Source organism: Anser anser (assembly GCF_964211835.1).
Source record: "Anser anser genome assembly, chromosome: 9".
Taxonomy (NCBI): domain Eukaryota; kingdom Metazoa; phylum Chordata; class Aves; order Anseriformes; family Anatidae; genus Anser; species Anser anser.
The window spans coordinates 28642296-28659882 of NC_139729.1; the positions used below are offsets into that span (position 1 = coordinate 28642296).

The following is a 17587-nucleotide window of genomic DNA, read 5'->3' on the forward strand; positions in this document are numbered from 1 at the left end:
CCGCGACGCGGCACCGAGCGCCCCGCTTCCTCGCGGGCGGCACCTCCTGCCGGCCCGCGGCTGTGCCCGGGGAGCAGCTCGAGAGGTAACGGAGAGCCCGCTCCGAGCGCCACCCGTGCGCTGCGAGGGCGGCGGACGTCGGAGCTGCGGGACCGAAAAGGCTCCCGGGCTGGCCCCGAGGCGTGACGCCGCGGGAGAAGGGGGCACGGCCCGGGCCCCGAACGCACCTGGTGGTCAGCAAACCCTCCCAGCTGGGGTTTGGGCGCTGGACGACACAGCGTAAAACCCGTTAGCGCCTTTCCCCTGCATACTTTGACTTTTGTTTGCGACCTTTAAAAAACAGACAACAAAAAAACACAAAGACTTGAAAAAAGCAAAGGGGAAAAAGAGAATTGGAAGAAAAATAAAGTCACGAGTAAAGAGACTAGCATCATTGCTGCTGCAGTACCTGGAAATGCATTATATTGGTGCATTATTTTTGATTGTGGTGGCACGGCCTTGTTATTTTAAACATTCCTCCCTTGTAACAGAAGAACAGAACTACTTTTATTATTAAATGCTCTTTATTTTTTATCTACATCCCATAATTGCATAAAGATCATGTCTTTTTAAATATAATAAAGCTATTAAGTAGGTAAACCGCATCGCCTTCCCTCCTCATACCCAACAGAATGCTTCTGATTTTTATTTTTTTTGATATGCTTTACGAACATGAGCACATTTCTGGCTTGAACAGCAACAGAACTGGCTGTTGTGATATTACTTGTTTACAATTTCACATGTGCACAAATCTTTCAGAAAGCTTTTAAAAATGAATGCGTGCAGGAAATCTGTAAACTTCTGCATCAGTCATTTCCTGAAACTTTTTATTATGTCCAATATATATTAGATTTTGCATGAAGTTTTTATTAACAGCACATTGGAGTTCCATGAAGTTTTAGAGACCCAGTTCTAAGTCTTCCAGTTCCTGAAGGAGAGCAGTTTCTTTCTGAATCTTCTCCAACTAGAATAAAAAAGCACAAGGTAACACAGCTTATTATATGGGAAATCAAAAAAGCTGTATTTATGAAGGTAAAACTAAGTTATGTATAACTCCGCTCTGCAGCAGAATGAGAGATTAAAATAAACCTTAAAATCACTGGAAACTGGGTTAGATGATGAAACAGACAAAGAAACAAACACTGTCACATCCTGCCTGTACAGCCTCACTGCCCATCTGATGGAAGCTGTCACCTAGCTGGGAGAGCGGCAGACAGGAGAGGCTGCCACAGACAACACACTTCGTCATCTGAGCACTTACATTGCAGCGTGTTCTTCAGTAATGCACTCAGTCCGAGACTACCCCAAGCACTGACTGCTGTTCTTCATCTTCTTGCTATCTCTGCCCCAATCTCACATTGCCCTTCTTTCCCATTGTCCTGCCGCAATCTAACATCTCCAAAATATGACATAATCCTTGCCATATAAACCAGGAAACTAATGGCCATCACCACTAGGCAACTTCTGAGTTAGCCAGTAGAGCTAGAAGTATAGCAACAAACGCACACCTGGTGCCTTATCCCATGGTATCATCCCTTACATCTACAGTATTTAGTTCAAAGAAAGCCTGACTCCATGCTTGAGCCAAGGGGTACTGCAGGCTGAAGCGATCCCATGTGCAAGAAGCGCACAGGGATATCAGAGGGGGCAGCATAGGAGAGTTCTCACACTTGTTTGGCCACTGTACATTGGCATCATTTGGTCAGTGTTAGTACTCATTCCCACATGACACACAGGAGTGGTGGTAATAGCAAACATGGCCACATGATGAATCAAATGGGTCATTTGATGGGGGTACAGCAACAGAGGTGGGGACACCAACTAAACAAACATCAGGTTTGCTCTCCGTGCGTTTTGTTGAATGCTTGCTGCTAGGAACTGTCTCTGATTTTGAAATTGAAAGGATGCATCACATCAAAATCTTACAAAACGTAAGCATAATCATCACAAAGCAACACACACCAAACACAGGGGTAAAAATCCAACTCAAGCAAGCTACCCAAATCTTAACAGTACCTGATTCTTCTCTAGCTGTTTGCCAGCAGCTGCTTGTTCTTTTAGCTGCTCAATTGCCTTTAGTTTCTGTGAAAATAAATATGTATATAGGTGAACCAAGAACAGAAAAAACAGTCTTAAAAGTTCCTGCACTTGCAATTGCTAAATTTACCAGGAGGCAGTTCTCAATGTGGAAGGGACATTTTCTTTAAGCATCTCCAGATGCTCAATCCAGAATTCCCCACCAATAAAAGAGATTCTTTTTTTTTTCCAAGAACGAGACAACCTAGAGAACAGGAATGCTTAGTTTCTGAAACCAGAACACCATGCATCATCTGACTGAAGGGCCAAATCCATTTCAGAAATGACACCTACAGCATCGGTATCCCTCTTCACCACATATTTTCCTTTGAGGCCCAGGACGTAACAGAGGACCATGAATAGCAGGAGGTGGCGAAAAGGAAAAAAAGCCCTGATGGATTTTGCAGGAATGGGGAAGATTCTCTAGCCTTAATTGAGCAAATTCCATTCTAAAATTATTTAAATCCAAGAACTTATGAAATTGGCAGTAAACTTTGCACTCATACCACTTAGAGGTTAGGAAGAAACTCAAGCCACATATCACTGCTCCCTTCTCAGACTCAAGATTTAACAATGTTCAAAAGCTCGCTCTCTCTCCCTCAAAAAACACAAAACCAAAACAAAACAGCCTTAAGATTAGGGAAAGTAGATTTGTCTTGCTTAGAATCAAGGCATGTTCCCAGATCATCTTGGGCTGGTGAAAGCAGCAAGAGCAAGAAACTCCCACAGCTGCCTTTATAAGCGTAAAGGCATTTCAGCTATACTCAGTTGTGAGGATTCAAAATCCTCAGTTGTGAGGATTTTGTCGCACATCCAACAGTATTCAAAATCGCAGGCTGGAATGCATTTCCATGCACCTTTCAGTGGCTTCTATGCTGTCTAGACTGAGAAGATCTTTAGGAGTCTTGGCAAGTGATGACTTCTACTATTTTAGTAAATGAAAAAGCCAAGGAAGTTGGTTTACAAATTCAGGAAATTACGATCTAAGTAAAAGCTACCCTGTTGAGCTCAGGTCATCTTACAGTCAGACTAGACTTTAAAAAACATCTCTTAGAAAAATCTGATGTTCATTTAAGAAATCCCCTTGCCTTTTTTAAGTTCTTTATCTTCTTATCAATTTCAGGATCTCCTGATGTCACAGCAGGCACAGCACTCCGTGGTGTGCTCTGGGATGCTGAGGACTGCGTAGGTTCCTGGTTGCCATCAGCTTTGGCCTCCTGTAAGCAGATTTAAAAAATAATAAATAAATCACATTATCTACAGGAAATACCTTAGATTACAGCAGGCCTGAAAAATCTTTTTCATCATTTGAATTGCTCCATTTAATATTTCTTCCTCCTCTGATTTGCTCATATTCTCTAAAATTTGTATATGACTTGCTATGCTATTTTGTATTACCTATTATATACATAACGGTTTTCCTTGGAATGCCACTCACCTTGTTTCTTCTTTAATTTCTACTTCATGAAGACACCAACCATACATAGCATGGGAAAACACCAGTAAGGATGACATGACAGACATATACACAAATATTTTGTAAAGGAGACTGGCAGGTCATCATCTCTTCAAGACAAAGAAAAGGCTCAAAGACAGTGTAATAAATTCAGAAACCTAAGCTCTTATTTTAATAAATTATTACTTCAGAAGTCTGTAAAATTTGGAGTGCTAATACCAAAAGCTGATTTTTATCTGCTTAGGTGAAGAACAGCAAAGAAATGAAACAGAAGAACAAGCTCTCTTTGGTCTGCCCTGGTAACACCCCTCAGCCCTGACCTGCAGAGCAAGCCCATTCTCACTTCCTACCCAAGTCTGGAAAGAACCTTGCAGATTCACCTTGCAGGTGAAAAGGCAGAATTGCATATTGACGTTCATTTCATCTAACACCTGCAGCAACTAACCACAGCTGTTATTTTTAAGTATGACTAAGGCAGATGCGAAAGGATAATTAACACATCTACCACCCTCCCCAGAAGTGAGCACATGCAAAATCTGTGGGGATGGCTTTCAGTAAAACTAATGTCGCTGCTCTGAGACTGATCACTGGCATTGTGAAAATTAGTTTAACATTATCCTTGAAAGAATTACTTTTGCAGTACCTGTTTAGCAGCTTTCTTTGCTTCATGTTTCTTTTGATTTTTGAGAGCTGTTTTAGAGAGTGGCTTTTCACTGCTTCCTGACTGTGGTTTCATGTTCTGAGGTGGCTCATCCTCATGCTGCAGGACAGGCAAAATTAAGTTTTGAAACCTCTATTCCATATTAGTACAAAGAAGGAAAAAAACACTTCCAAATTTATTTAAGACAACACCATAGACAAAGGTGAACTGTGATAGAAAAAAAAGTACATGCCCTTTCTCCTAGTGGAAGGCTTGTGGTGAAAATGAGTTTAAACTCCTCCATTCTCAAGTTTTCCCTTTTAGGTGGTACTGTCTTATATTTCCTGAATATTTTACATATGTCCAGCAAAAAAGCAAAATCATCATGTTTTATGGAGGTGGTGGAGGAGCGGAAATCAAACAGGAATAGAACAGCTTGGCGTTTTGCTTTTGCTGAGAACTTTTTAATCAAGCTCCCTGTGACAAGAAAGAAAAAACAACTGGGTTGTTTTACAGTTGTTGTTTTGGTTAGTGGAAAGAGAAAGTTCTTTAGCCCCCCCTCCCCACCTCCTCAATTAACAGTTAACACATATGACAAGTTGGGAGCAGAGAGCAGGCTGGTAAGGTGGGACCTATCCTAACTCAAGTACCAAGTTCCACTGTAAACTAAATTTATAGTTTATTGTTCTTGTGCATGTTGTAGAGAACGGTTTTAAAAGTCTGCAAACCACCTTGAGAAAGAACAGTGTTTGGATGAAAGAAAACTCTGTTCCTAGCACAAACTCTTGCAAACAGTGAGCAAATAATTGGTCAAAGAGGACTGTTAAGAAAACCTCTCAAGAAAAATGTAATACTCCTGTCACTCTGGTTACTCTTCTAGTGTCCCTTATAAAAAAATATACGCATATTTGAGACCAAGCTTCAAAGACAGGCAAAACAATGAAACAAATCAATTAAGTACATATATGGCAGTCTACTTACAAGCTTGGAACTTGTCACAGGTTTGTTTCTCAAGGCCGGAGGTCTGTATGCCTGGGCAGGTTTTGGCTCAGCGCTTGGCAATTCACTTGGAACTGCTTGGTACTTCACTGCTTTCACTGGGAACACTCCATCCAGAAATGGCTGCCAGAAAACTTGCCACATTTCTTCATTTGATGGAACTTCATAGTTGTGTAAAAGAGAGCCAGTGTAGTGCCATATCTTGTAGCCATTACTGACTCGTAGCCTGGGAGCACAGGTAGCGGTTACAATGTGCTCCCCATCAGGACACCAAGCAAAGTATGTGGAATCCGAGGCTACTGGTTTGGAAACGAGTTTGTAGTTTTTAACGTCCCACACTTCCATCTGTCCCCTGAGATTTCCAAATCCTGCTAGTACTAGGATGTGTCCGTGGGGGCTGTAGTAAGCAGCATTGCGAGGACCGGTTCCAAAATCAAACACAGGGTCACATTTCAGATTAAAAACTGTTGCTTTGGCAGGCATAAAACCATACACAGCACAAAACTCGACAGAATTGGGGTTCCAAACAACATCATAAATAGGACCATTTTTAGCTAAAGGAAAAGGAAAACATGCAGCCATTGTTACGAGATTATACTATTTCACTTGCACCGAAAAGATACCAATGATTCTTAACTCCACGCTTTGCTAAAATCCTATAATCTAATTATTGACTGAAAATGAATTCTGCTAACAATTACAGTAGAAACAAACAATTGTCTCATAATTTTAGTTAAGGTTTGCAACAATAACTGTAGCCAGTCCAAATTACCTCTCTGGGGTCAGCATCAGCACTTTAAGCATATGTTTTCATGTAAAAAAAATCCTTTATCTTTTTTCCTCGTTATTCAAGAATGGTATCTCAGGACCATCTCAAACTGTCCCACTGGAAACCTGCAAAAACAGGAATTTTATACCAGCTGGATACTAGTTCCTCTTCTACTCTATAAAATAGCTCAGCTTTGTAGAGCTAAAAATGTTGATTTAAGTTACCTTTGTACCATGCTCGTGAATGGTATTTTTTAAGACAGATTTTGAAGTGGGAGAGGACAAAAAATGGCTTCACGCATACTGACTAAAACTTGGTATTATTGGAAGCTATTCTGGGGGGTAGAGCATTAGGAGATACTGAAAAAATGATGGATTAGTGATCTCAATTCATGTAAGATACAGAAGAATGAATAAGACCCATAGGTCATTATAACACTTCATAATCTGATTACCTTTACGTACGTTTCAGGTAAGTGCCAAGTGCATTAATTCTTAATTCTTAACTTCGAACATTGCCTCAAAATACTAAACTGAATTGAACCGTTTATTGTTATTCTAAATCCTCAGTATCTTCAGGAACCTCAGTATCTTTCAGCTGTGCAATCACACTGCGTGCCTTCCCTCTTAAATCTTTTTAGATAACGTTACCCAAATGCAATTGCAGAGATAGAGGTCTGAAAGAAAATTATGTTCCTACAAGTTTCACGACAGTAAGCAGCTGAAGAGATTATGGCAGCTTTATATGGGCTTCAACAGCTAAGGCAAAGGATGTAGGACATATTAATCAAAACTGAACACCCCCCCCCCCATGCTTCTGTGAAAAAAAGCTTCAAAACTGGACCTCAAAAGCAACCAGATGATTCAAATCATAAAATCATTCAGGTTGGAAAAGACTTCTAAGATCCATAGGAAATGAGGCAGCACTCACTCCAAGTGCTCAGTATTTGCTTTCCTTAGGAAAGAAAAAAAAAGCTTTACCCTTTATCCCCCTTGAAAATGAGAAGCTGAATTAAATTAGAATTCATGACAGACCTCTTGTTAAATAAAGATGCATTTGAAGTAACTTCAAAGGTCAAAGAAGGTTTTAATAAGCATGGAATTTAAGAACTAGCATTCTTAATGCAGTAAACTGCCCCCAGAGAGATTCTAGACACTGAATTATAACTGATTATTTTTCCCTCCAGTCAAGTTAGCAACAAAGAGAAACAGGGCATAGTACTTGCAACCACAAGTTTTACTACAGAAGGCAAGCTGGCGATGTTACCCTGATCAACGCTAGTATTGAAAGGAACATAGTCACAATCTCTCTTCCAAAGTCACTTAGGTATTACTTGTTTACATCATCACATCCCCAGTGTTTTGAAATCTTCACAACAAACTAGCTTCTTTATAATCCCAAACAAGACAAGTATTTAACATAACAGCAAAAACTTAAGATAATGGAAAAAATACTACCCAGAGGAAATTTATGAAGATTTCAGTACAAACAAGACACTGAAAATGAGTGCTTGCTCCTTCCAGATGGGCATTACTGACAGTATCAATCACATGCCTAACACTGCACGTAGGATTGTTCCATTTGGTAAAATACTTTCCTGCCTATTTCGGATCCTCAAACATTAAGCTGCCTCTGTTGTCCAGGTCCTTCCTCAGAAAGAAAACACAGTTCCCTTCCTGTGCATTCTCACAAGTAGATTATTTAAACATACTGCGGGTTAAAAGAAGGCTTTTTAAATAATATTGCTTTTTAAAGAACACTTCATTTTTGTAAAGAATACTACTTTACACTGACAAAAAACACCATCAGACATTAAGGAAAAGCTGGTGAAGCAGCAATTCCCACTACTGAGAGCTCTAATACAATGAAAAATTCCCAAGAGCTACTTACGTAGTTGTACGACCGCACTTTCTCCATTTGTTGCAATGTAGTGCAGAGTTTGCTCTCCATAGTATGAAGCACCTGTTTTATCAACTTCTGTACTAGCTATGACTAGTACAGCTGTGGCTAATAGAATAGACAGTTATTTCAATACAATTACTAAAAATAACAAGCTTTTTCACTAACTACCATGCACAAAGAGACATTAACTTGATAATGAACTTTACAATCAGTTGCACGCATACCGCTGATTTTATCATTCTTATCATAATTATCATTTTTATCATTCTATTCTTTGATGAACTTTTCATAAACCCAAACAAAACTGTTATTTTCCTTTCTCAAATTAAGAGTACAAGCCAAGGCTATTCATTTACTATTGGATTATAAGAAAGTGAACAAACTTTTGCAGCCATAAAAAGATGTTCAGTAGCAGCAACAGCGTCTAATGCTTTTCATGTAAGGCAAAAAACAAGCATCCCCATCAGTCCTTGAATAAAATGTATCATCAACAGCTTTTGTATGTACGTCTATTTTATGCAATCACACAGAAACCGCACGTGGGCTATGTAATACCTTCCCTGTATTCCAGACAACATGGGTTGAACTAAAGAACTTTTTTTTTTTTAATATTATTCAGCTTGTTGCTCACAAACAGCAAAGCATGCAGAGGACTGTGCAAGTCATCTCAATCATGATTACATCTCTTTATACAATTTTACAGAACAGTTTACACTCTGAGATAATCTCACGTTTACAGTTTAAATATGTTACCACAGAACACAAAATTAAATTTGAATTTGTTATTCAATTGCAAAATTTTCCAACACATAAAATACTCTGGATTATGATATAAAAAAATAATCATGGAAGTCAACATGGGAAAATTATGAGCTCTTCAGGGTACTGGGAATTGTAACCTTAACACTGCATTAGCACTAATGGCTATCTTTGGTATTCATCTGCATATGCAAATAAAATGTAAAACCCACACAGTAAACAAAGTAATTAAATCACAAATGAACGGAATGCCAGGTTTAAATATAGAGCTGCTATACCTTTTTTGTTCCATAGCATTGTCACCTTGTCGGCTTTAAAGAAACTTTTATTGGCTAGTGCAGACTGAGGGCCACCGAAGTTGGGATACTGATAGAGTCTAACAAACGACGGTGCACCTTTACTGCCTGGAACATACACAGCAACCTAAAACAAAGTCATGAGATTTTATTGCAGACTATATTCTTGGTAGCACGTAGTCTTGGTCTATTTATTACTCATACACTGTACTAAAATTGCAGTATTTTTTGAAGAAAACCAAAAAAAAGTTGGAAAAACATCAGAAGTACCTTGGTTGGCTGTGCTCCTGGAGATAACACAAAATCATTAACCTTTTGCAAATGCAGTTTATTTGCAATAGTGTCTGCAAAAAAGAAGTCACAGATGTGATGACATTAATGACAAAACATCAGCCTGGATTACTCAGCTATACCTTCTCATGAGTCTGTATCATGGATAACAAAGAGAAGTATATGTAACAACAAAGGATTTATTCCACTAGGCAAACTAACTTCCGATTTCAATAAACTAGAGGTCTGACTAGACCTGTTTTCTTTATTGACGTCTCCCTCTACTGAATCCAAATATTCCACCAATAGTAGTGAAATTCTTTGAGGGAAAGAAAAAATACCCGTAGCTTCACAGCCTCAGTTTTGCCATCAATATCAGTTTTCTAACGAGCCACTTTCAAATAGTTCATCGACAAAATACACACAACACAAAGAAGTAATCATTGATAACATTCTCTACTGAGAATTTCCTCTCAATTTTCTACTCTCTATTTCCTGAATCTCATTAAATGTAAAAATACAAAACCAAGCCTTTTTATCTGAAAATGTGTTTCATAGTAGGTATTAAAAAGATAAACTAAAGAAAAAGGAAAACATACTTCATTAAAATGTAGTGATTTTGATTTTCCAGAATTAAAATAGAATGCAGACAATACTTCAAATAAAAAACAAGCAACAGAAGAAATGAGAGGGAAAAGTGGAAAGTGAAAAAAACAGAAGATGCCTCCACAGAACATAATTAAACTATCTTATAGAAACATTTCCTTACTGAAGTTGTTGTTTTCAAAGAAGTGCACTTCATTGTTTACATTCCTGGCACAAATGCTTTCATCATCTGCCCAGCAGGGACACCTACATTTAAAGAAAAAAAATTAGGAACAATGAGCATTGCTCATCTTTAGCAGTCCAGCATTTTTTCCTCCTATTTTACATCTAAATAAGCTCAGTCACAATATATTTCAGATGGACAAGTGACACTTGCCATCTGAAAAATATACAATTTACCTTGTAAAAAATATACAGCTCAACTTATGATTATCACCTGCCCAGCTTTCTTTTTCTGATGCCAAATGATAGGGGATCTACACTAAGAAATACACAACTATAACTGTGTAAGAAGTACTAACAAGCACAGTTACTTACTTTCAGCTAGTAGCAGGAAACATTTTGAAAGCCAACACCGCACCAAAAGCTCCACTTACCAGCACGAGAACTTGGAAGCCACATTTCTTTGCAAACATTAAGCACCGGGAAAAGTTACTTACCAGTTCTGCATCTTTTTCTGGATGAAAGACTTCAAACACTTCCCAGTTTTCACATCATAAAGTTGCAGGTTGGGCACCCCTGCTGTGCCATCTTTAGCAGCTGCAACAAAAACATGTATTAAAGTGGTGATCTCTTGGGATTAAATCTGCTTCACCACGACAACATTCCACCTCATGATTCTACAAGCATCTAAACACGCATAAACTTCTTAGAGGAAGCATCCCACTCCCTAACAGACTACTAGGTTATTAATTGCTTTACCTATTAACGTAAGTCTTCTTGCAGTCTGTCAGTGTGCAGAAAGAGCTAACATTTGGAAGCATGGGGTTTCTACTCCCATTGCAAGACTATGGCTACCAACGCTAGGACAGCTTTTTAAATGCATGTTTGTGTTGTTTTTTGTTTGTTAGTTTTTAAATCAAAATCAGATATGCTCTCTTGGCAAAAAATGGAAGGTATATTCTCCACTATTACACTGTGTTCTCACAAGAATCCAACACATTTTGTCCAACACGTTAATAGTCACAGCTGTATCTATAAGCCATATAAAACAGCTCTGCTTGTTTTAAACTTTTTTTTTTTTAACTCATTCCAGATTACAGCTACAACCTACCTGTTACTACCAACAATTAGAAAACCACCTCCTAACAGTTCTCTAACAGTCCACAGCTGGCATCAGTTCTGCCACTAGTACCACCTCACCTTATCCTACAGCCTGTCCCAGACCACTTCCCACAAGCCTAGCTCATGGCCAGCTCCTCCTATCGCAGGAAGCATTTACACCATGCACTTTAGACACGTAATTCATTAAGACCGAGAATATCTAAACTAGGAACATCAACTCCACACAGAGGCAGAGGAGAGAATAAATCCCTCTGGACAAAGGAGAACACTTACGTTAGCTGTGCCCAGCAGAGGACATGACTCCTGAGACAGCTTATGATTGCCTTTGTCTATACACAAACACAAGCTGCTTGAACGGCGTGTTACTGAAACATACTCTGCACTAAGAGCAGTTTGCATTTTTTGGGAACATGCCATTTACTTAACAGACCAATAGCTGGTACATGCACCGATTTACTGTTGGTAAGAAACGGTCAATACCAGAAGCTTTCAGAAGATGCTGTCCCTCCCTCCCCCACTATATATTTGATTAACCACAAGCTTTTTGTGTACACTTTCCACGCTGCTCTTTTAGGCAGTGAACATGCTACAGTGGCAAATCAGGTAAAAGAAAGTCTGCAAACAAAATTAAAATATGCACATACCCTGCATACTTTTATAGTGGGTAAAATACTCACTTGTATAGGCCTGCCATGTTGCTAGAACGTTATTCTTTGGTGAGAATTCAAGGCAAACTACTTTTGGAAGATCAAAGGAAGGCAGTAATTCAGCACTGGTAACATTAAAAATATTCACTCTGGAACCAAAAAATGATATTGTCAATAAAACATGCTTACAACAGTTAATTAACTGCCAAGGTAACTTTTCACGTATTTGACTCTCCTAGATCTGTTCCAGATTTGGCTGAAGAGCTGATTTTTCCTCTCGCTTTTACCAAATTTTTGAAAGAACGCATTTTAAGACCAGATATCCAAGCACAACAGAAACTGGCTCCATGAAACACTGGTCAAAACATATCACATATTTTGATCTGCCACATTGTGGCTCTGAGTCGGAGACCAGGTATACTCTGTCCATGGAGAGTCCATCCGTGCTTCCAGTGTTAAAGTTGAAAAAAGGCCAACAAAGATCTAACTGAATTAAAACATGCATTTGGACCACATATTTTAAAGGTCTTTTTAAAGGTCTCAAGGGAGGTATCAGGAAACAGGAACAAAAACCCCAACTAAGTCATATCAAGATTCCACAGAAATGGGAGCATTATAAATATGAGAAAAACTAATTTTTTCATCAACTATTCAGAAAACAAAGCCATTACTGCAAACAACATACAAATTAAATTGCACTTAAGGCACGTGCAAGTGCTTTCATTAATAGCAATAGCCTTCACACACATAAGGTAAGCGTAACATAACTGACTCAATTTACTTTATACAAATTAAATGATTAGGATCATAAAATGAACCAACTTTTCTCCATTGCACCAGGCAAAGAGGGAACCGTCCTTGCTAAAAGTAACAGCTTTGCAATTTTTTCCAGAGTCCCTAGAGAAATAAGAAATGCACATTAGTATTAAAACGCACTGCATAAGGTATCAAAAAAAAGTAAAAGAAACTCAAGTTTCTTCCTGCAGCCCTTCGTAACAGAGCGATCTACTCTGCAACTGGAGAGCTGCAGTAGGCGATCTCTGAAGGTCCCTTCCAATTCCGCTATTCTAACTGTTCAGTGATTACTGTTTGGGCAATTAGATGTCAGGCAAGGGTAAAGGCTTCAAAGCCACTGAGGTTCACTGAACAATAAGGAAAAAAAATACATTTTTTTCATACATTTTTCAATTTTAGTCTGCATTTACTTCTCAGAAGAAAATCTGAAAGACAGAAACCAGTCCAGATTTGGACTCAATGGCCCTGGTGGGTCCCTTCCTCCAACTTAGAGTATTTCTTCTGTACGAAAGGTCACAAATTGTTGGAACAGCAGTACCTTTGAAATGCCGTACTCTCTGTGAAAGCAGGTGGCCCATTCACCATGTAAAGCCCTTCAGATCCTCTCACTGGAAAAGTAAACAAAAGTATACTCATTTCAACTTCAGAAAACTGCCCGAACAAAAACCGTAATCTAGTTTGTGACCCCTGAAACCCGTAAGTACTTTTTCCTCTTCTTGCAGTTTAAAGTTAGCAAAAATGAAGGTTGTAAAGGGACATTCGGAATATCAGATGCTGACCTGGCTTCATCCAGGGTAACTGCAGGATTAAAAAAAAAATAACAGGGACCAGACCGAAGTCAGACGCCCGCAGCGCGACCGGCGCCATGGCAAAGAAGGGAACAGACGCTGAGTGCCGGGGCAGGGGGAGGCAAAGCCGGGTGTGTCGGATGGAGTCAGAGGCAGGGCCCCCCACTCTCGATACGGGACAGAACGATAAAGTACAAGGTTGTTCAGATGAACAGGGATTAACAAAAATAAGAAGTTCTTCACCGTCTCCAGCAAGTGTCTGAACTACTGTACGTTAAATGCTTCTCACAAAAAGTCCAAACGTTTCAGGCAGTCCGTAGGTGAGATCCTACTCATTTCAGTAAAAGTTCCTCATGTGGATGATTTACAGGTGAAGTCCAAAAAGGTACAAGATTCAATCTCATGATGCTGATCAAAGCAACTGATCTATGGCATGCTTCATAATCAAACCTGACTTCTGCATTCCTACAGCAGCAGCAGACAGTAGCTTTTAATGTAAGGCTTTTAGATCAGAAACGATCAAAGCTAAAAAAAAAAAATATCTCTACGTATACACCAAAAAGGTACAGCACTTCTGTCTTAAAAGCTAAGGCTTACAGCCTGTGTAAAATGTTGATGTTTGAACAAATTATGGATGAAAGCTGAGGTGAAAAACGTTTTCCTCACCAACAGGACTCCAGATACCAACCCTCACAGCAGCTCCAGCACAGCCGCAGACGCTGCCGCCGGGTTATCTCAGCGAGCACCAGGTCCGGCGGCACGCAGGGGCCTGCCCAGAAACCTCCAGTGCTCCCGCTCGGCCTCCCGAGCTCGTACTGAGCCACGCCACGGGGTCCTCACGCAGCTATAGCAGCGCAGCGCTGGGAGCCGGTGCTGCCTGCAGCCGCCCCCCTCACACCGCTCCCCAGAGCTGCTCCTTTACTTGCTGCGCATCCCCATGCATCCCTCTCCCAGCACCTCGGAAATGCTCAAGATGAGAACGTTTTAATCACGAGAGCATTAGTTTGGCCAAACCACTGCACGGATAGATTGCACGTCCTCGTGTGCCCCAAAGGGGTGCGTTCCAGCACTCTGAGCACTCTGCTGGAGCCTACTGCCCAGCTCCCGCACCAGGCTCCAAAGAGAAACCAGGACCTGACCTTACAGCAGATCGCGGGCAGCACCGCGCAGCCAGGACCAGCCTGAACAACTGTAGCCCCCGGTACCCCAAGACAACGGGCCCTGCTTTTAAAGCTTCGCAACGGAGGAAGGCAGAAGCCGGTACCCCTCCCGCTACAGGCGGCTTTAACGAATTAAAGGAGAGAAAGGCACGGACGGGGGCCACGAGGAGGCCCGTGACGGCTCCGCAGGGGCAGCAGCGGCACCGCGCCCCGCGGCTCTCCGGCAGCCCGCAGGGCCCGCAGCCCCCCCAGGCCCGGCCCGGCCCGGCCCAGCCCAGCCCAGCCCGGCCCGTTCCGTTCCCTCCGCCGGGGGCGGCCGAGCCGAGGGAGCCGCGGGCCGGGAAGCGAGGCCTGGAAGGGGGGGGGGGGGAGCGGCCGGGAGCACGGGGCGGGCGCACGAGGGCAGCTCCCGGCGGGCGGCCGCGGCCTAAGGGCCCGGCCGCGGAGCGACGAGGGCGCGGCCCGGCGGCACAGCGGGACCCGGCCCCGCTCCCGGCCCCGCCGCCCCCGTCCCGCAGGCCCCGGCCCGGCGCCCACCTGCCAGCAGCGGCGCGGGCGGCGCCATCTTGGCGCGAGGGCCGGGCGCGCTTCCGCTTCCGGGCGAGCGGCGGCGCGGCGGCCGCAGGGAGCTCCACGTCGCGCGGCGCGGGGGGGGCGCCGCCGGGCACGTGACGCCGAGGGAGCGCTTCCGCCCGCCGCGGCGCGCGCGGCCCCGGAAGCGCCGGAGGCGGACGCGCGGGTTGGCGGCGGGCGCCGTCCCGCGTCACGTGGCGGGGGCGCGCTTCCGGCGGGCGGCGCCGCGCGGTGCTGACGCTGGCAGCGGGGCGCAGCGAGCGGAGCGCAGCGCAGCGGAGCCGGCCCGGCCCGGCGCGGCCGCACCATGGTGGCCAAGCAGCGCATCCGCATGGCCAACGAGAAGCACAGCAAGAACATCACCCAGCGCGGCAACGTCGCCAAGACCTCGGTGCGCGGGGACCGGCGGGGCGGGGACGGGCCGGGGGCTGGGGCTGGGCTGAGGGCCGGGCCGGGGCCGGGGCCGGGGCAGGGGCAGGGGCAGGGGGCAGGGGGCTGGGGGCTGGGGCCGTTGAGGGCCGTCCCGTGCCGTCCGCTCCGGGCGCCGGGCGCGGGCCGGCCCTGACACGCTGCGCGCTGCCCGCAGAGGACGGCCCCGGAGGAGAAGGCGTCGGTCGGGCCGTGGCTGCTGGCGCTGTTCATCTTCGTGGTGTGCGGATCAGGTGAGCCCCCCGGCCCCGCCGCCCGGCCCCGCCGCCCCCCGCAGGCGGCCCCGCGGCCCGCTGAGCGCAGCCGCCCGCCCGTCTGCTCTCTTGCAGCCATCTTCCAGATCATCCAGAGCATCAGGATGGGCATGTGAAGGCGCCTGCCGCCGCCACCGCGGCCCCCCGAGGACCGCGACGGACTGTGCCCCGCGCCCGGCCGGCCCCGGCCCCCCCGCAGCCGCTGAGGGACGACGCCCGGCGCCGGCCATGCCTCATTCCAGGTCCCCTCACAAGTCATTCCGAGTTTTCTAGTCCGTGCCACAGTGCCTTGAAAAGCACCACATGTATAAAGCAATAAAATTCTATTGTTGATCTACAATCGTGGACGTACTTATTCAGCAGAGCTTACTTTCGTGTTCTGTGTGCACCTGCTAACCTGTATGCAATGTAGAGACCTGGGATCCGGCACCTGTTGTACACGCCGGTCTCGAAACCTGTGTAAGCCTTTGTATAGCTGGAAATGCTTTTATTTAAAGTCGGAAGCCGGGATTTCTGTAGTAGCCGGAGTACAGACTTAAAGCATGTTCCTACCGAAGCAGTCGGGCCGCACGGCGTTCTGTTGCTTATCTAAGTGAATCGTCATCTCTGTGTATGTAGACCAGCACTGCAGCATGTGGCAGTGCGCTAGCGCTCAAATGCTTATCGTGACAGAAAACTCTATCCTATACCTCTTGTTCTAATAAATAGAAGATGCTTGTTTGTATAGCTAGTGGGAGTTACTTAACTAGAGGCCAGCGTGACCAAGCAGCAGCTGTTCCTGACATAACCCGATGCTGAGGTTTCACAGACTGTTTATCAGCGAGGGCAAGAGCTACTGAACTTCTCCCGGCGGCAGGCTGTGACTTTGCTGTAAATACTTCTTGGACAACCTTCAACAAGTCGTGGTTTTAAATTTTAAAATGTTGTACGGGGATGTTTCGTGCAGGTACCAGCGACCCTGCCCCTCCTACCCACAGTTCTGCTTTTATGCCTAACATCTGCGGAGCGTGGTGTGTCTTGCGATATATATTCTAATCGTGTTTAAGGTAAATCCTGCTTTCAGCTCTGTTTCCTCTAACGATGGATCCACTGCTAAACTGCTTCCCTGTGGATCGTCACAATTCCTTCTTAGTAACGTTGAAATACCAAACGAAACCCTCCCTGCCTGTATAGAAGAATGTAACTTAAAATCACAATAGAAATGCTGCTATTGATCATACTTTATTGCTGATGGCCTCGGCTCTGCGGCGGCCTCTCAGTGTCTATTGCGGTAAATGAAGGCAGTCTTAAATCGGCCTGCTGTTGCATGCAGTTGCTAAAGGAAAGATTATTTTTTTTCAGGTTTCTTAGAAGACATTTAAAATCTGGTTACATTACTAGTAATAGAAAAAAGTTTCTGTAGAGATGAATTACATGTCTGTTAGCTGTGAAGGAGCAGACCTTTCGCTGGTATGAGTTGTCACGTTTCCATTTGAAGTCATTGGAACTGGTGTAAACCAGCACGGCCCAGACCGTGCCCCAGACTCCAGCCATGTGGCGTAACGTATGCTCCTTGTTCCTGGAAGCTCATATTTTGTAACCGGTGGGGGAGGGGAAGTCTGTATAATCTCTTATTTTAAATAAAGTTCTTCTCAAATGTGAGTTGTGTTAGTTTTGGGGTTGGCAAACTGGTGCCTTACTGGGTGGCGGGGCCGCGTCACGCCAGCCTTAGCTCGGTGACCGTCCCCCCTCGGCGAGGGCAGCCCCTGCGGCAGGTGCTGCGCAAACATCGGGCAGGCGTCGGGGGTCCTGCTTCTGCCCAAAGCCTCGCTCGGGCGGCCTCAGAATGGGCCGTGCTGGCCCCCC

General features: G+C 44.1%; 2 protein-coding genes across 5 annotated transcripts; one reads left to right on the forward strand and one right to left on the reverse strand.

Moving 5' to 3' along the window:
* Positions 1 to 544: 544 nt before the first annotated feature.
* On the reverse strand, positions 545 to 15159 carry EIF2A (eukaryotic translation initiation factor 2A). 4 transcript variants are annotated; one of them, XM_083848950.1, is made up of 14 exons: positions 15024 to 15159; positions 13077 to 13146; positions 12566 to 12640; positions 11774 to 11892; positions 10472 to 10571; positions 9976 to 10058; positions 9207 to 9280; positions 8919 to 9063; positions 7870 to 7986; positions 5193 to 5764; positions 4215 to 4331; positions 3204 to 3332; positions 2056 to 2121; positions 545 to 1003 (listed from the first exon to the last, which is right to left on the reverse strand). In XM_083848950.1, exons 1-14 carry the CDS (start codon positions 15049 to 15051, stop codon positions 938 to 940), a joined length of 1761 nt encoding a protein of 586 aa, XP_083705076.1. In that variant the 5' UTR covers positions 15052 to 15159; the 3' UTR covers positions 545 to 937. The 4 variants fall into 4 exon arrangements, with proteins under 4 accessions (XP_083705076.1, XP_083705074.1, XP_083705073.1 ...); XM_083848948.1 differs by lacking the exon at positions 15024 to 15159 and adding an exon at positions 14015 to 14447; XM_083848947.1 differs by lacking the exon at positions 15024 to 15159 and adding an exon at positions 13318 to 13964.
* A 94-nt stretch (positions 15160 to 15253) lies between these two features.
* Positions 15254 to 17383, forward strand: SERP1 (stress associated endoplasmic reticulum protein 1). The gene is made up of 3 exons (XM_083848951.1): positions 15254 to 15450; positions 15646 to 15721; positions 15818 to 17383. The coding sequence occupies exons 1-3, from the start codon at positions 15367 to 15369 to the stop codon at positions 15856 to 15858; spliced, it is 201 nt and encodes a 66-aa protein (XP_083705077.1). The 5' UTR covers positions 15254 to 15366; the 3' UTR covers positions 15859 to 17383.
* Positions 17384 to 17587: the final 204 nt, after the last annotated feature.